General features: G+C 25.5%; 1 protein-coding gene across 1 annotated transcript; it reads left to right on the plus strand.

Annotated features, from left to right (window-relative positions):
- Positions 1-67: 67 nt before the first annotated feature.
- Positions 68-2,470, plus strand: LOAG_14547 (hypothetical protein; the record flags this gene model as incomplete). The annotated part of the gene is made up of 9 exons (XM_003150042.1): positions 68-134; positions 225-298; positions 391-514; positions 657-783; positions 1,083-1,205; positions 1,546-1,631; positions 1,830-1,948; positions 2,043-2,065; positions 2,253-2,470. Coding segments are annotated over 9 exons (961 nt in total), but the record flags the coding sequence as incomplete, so codon positions are not given.
- Positions 2,471-2,523: the final 53 nt, after the last annotated feature.

Here is a 2,523-nt window from a genome sequence, read left to right on the forward strand (position 1 = left end):
ATGAGAAATAGGTTTATTTTTTTCGTATGAATTAAATTAAAATAATCCAGGTATTTTTTTTTTTTAGGTGTTATTCAAGCGTCGGTAGAATTGGTGGCAAGCAGTATACTTCTATTGGTTATGGTTGTGAAAGCGTAAGTTATGAAAGTTTAAATTAAAAAAAAAAAAAAACAGAAATTTAAAAGTTTTGTATAAAAAACTACTCATGATTTCAATTTTTACAGGGTGGAATTGTTGCTCATGAGCTGGGACATGCTCTTGGATTTTGGCATGAACAAAGTCGACCGGATCGTGATATGTAATTTGATTTTCCGTTTTATTCGATAATTTTAGACATCTAAATATCTGGGAAATTAGAATATTATTGTTTAAAGATGGATTTAAATTTAGATATATCAATATCAATGAAGATCATATATTTCCGGGTACCAAAGGGAACTTTGAAAAAAGGAGTGATATTGCAATTATGGATGTACCATATGATTTTGGTTCTGTAATGCATTACGGTCCACAGGTTAATTTAAATTGTATTTCTTATATCAAATTTCCATTTTCATCTTTAATATGCACTGAACACTTTAAGAAAACTATGCCCTAACAATTGAAATTTGAAAAATTAATTTTAAAAATTATAAATTAACATTAATTTATTATAGGCATTTACTAATGATTATCATTATGTGACAATCGAAACGAAAGATCATCGCTTTCAGCATACAATCGGTCAAAGGAATGATCTTTCCTTTATCGATATCAAAGAAGCAAATCGAATGTATTGTGGCGGTAATTGTTCAAATTTAATTATATCAAATTATATATCAAAATTTATTAATAATTTTAAACGTGTGGGAAAGTTTTGAAATAAATTAATCCAAAAATGTTTCTTTATTCTCTAGCAAATATTACCTTTTTTTTTTTGTGTTTATATGAAAAATTATCATTTCTTTTTCTAAACTGTTACTTTATCTTCATGATATCTTTAATTTATCATTTTACTTTGTAAATTATCACCTGAATTTTAAGTCAAATTTTTGCAAAACATTTAAATAGTTGATTTTAATAAATAATATTGATAATTTAAGATAAATGTAAAATAAAACTGAATTGTTTGAATGGTGGTTATGAAGATCCACGAAATTGCGCCATTTGTAAATGTCCAGGAGGAAGTGCTGGTATACGTTGCGAAAGTATACCACGATCTACAAGTAAGTTATATATTATCAGATAACTTTTTTTTTTTTTTTCATTCTTTTCTAAAAATATAACGAATAAATTTATTTGACAAATTTGATTAAATCTTTCTAATTACTCAGGTAAATAATTTACCTACATAATTAATGTATTTTAAAAAGCTGATACTTGTTTACATTTAACATATGATATACAGTGTTAATCAGTAATAAAAGTATTGTATTAAGTATTTGAGTAGTTTCTGATATTTTTGACAGATTAAAAGCTCTTCTTAAATTGAATATTTGATTAAATAATAGTGGATAAATTTCATGCATTAAATTCATTATGAATGAATACATTATTTGAGCTTAGTGGGTTGTGGAGGTGAACTGATAGCTGATGATAAATGGCTTACATTAAAAAATAATATCGTTGGAAATTGCTTTTGGCGAATAACTGTAAGTTTTATAAAAATTAAATAGAAATTTTAATTTAATTAAAATTACACTTCGATTATTTTTATTCTTAATTCTAGCAAATAATTGTATGTTTCGTGAAAATTAATGCAAAATTTCAATTTAATTAAAATTAAATTTTAACGTTTTTAATATTGAACATTTTACATTCACAATTTTTGCTGTGATATTTAATTATAGGCACCACAAGGAAAAGTGCATTTAGAGGTGTTAGATGCAACATATATATGTGATTCATCATGTGCTGATAATTATCTGGAGATAAAACATGGAATAATGCTGGAACAAACTGGATTTAGGTTGTTTCAAATTTTAAAAATTCATTAAACTAAATTATTTAATGATCAAACAAAAAAATGATGATATAAAACAAATGTAAGATGATGATTATAGGCAATGTTGTAATGCTGTACCAGGTAATATTATTTCGGCAACCAATCAAATTTACATCATATCTGTTGCATTTGAAAGGACCAGCTAACTTTACACTACGCTATATTCAGGGTAAAATAATTTGATAAATTTTTATGAATATAAATGAAATCTATAAATTTACCAATAAAAATTTATATTCAATAATTTTTTCCAAATCAATATTTTAAGATTCCACATCAAATCCATTACCTAAACCACCTCCAGCACAATGGAAAGGATATGGTGGAATAACCGGATTGATTGGAGCTGAAAATGGTATTGATAATACTTGGGAACGTGTTGTTCTTAAAGAACTCCCGCGAACACTTCAAACTTTTGGTCGACCATCTAAAAATTTATTTTCCGATATTTCTCGTATTTTGCAAATGTTTTTTAATCAACGATAAATCAATTAATACATTTTTCTTAAACAAAAAAAAAAAATTGACACAATTTATCG

Source organism: Loa loa (assembly GCF_000183805.2).
Source record: "Loa loa unplaced genomic scaffold supercont3.746, whole genome shotgun sequence".
Lineage (NCBI taxonomy): Eukaryota > Metazoa > Nematoda > Chromadorea > Rhabditida > Onchocercidae > Loa > Loa loa.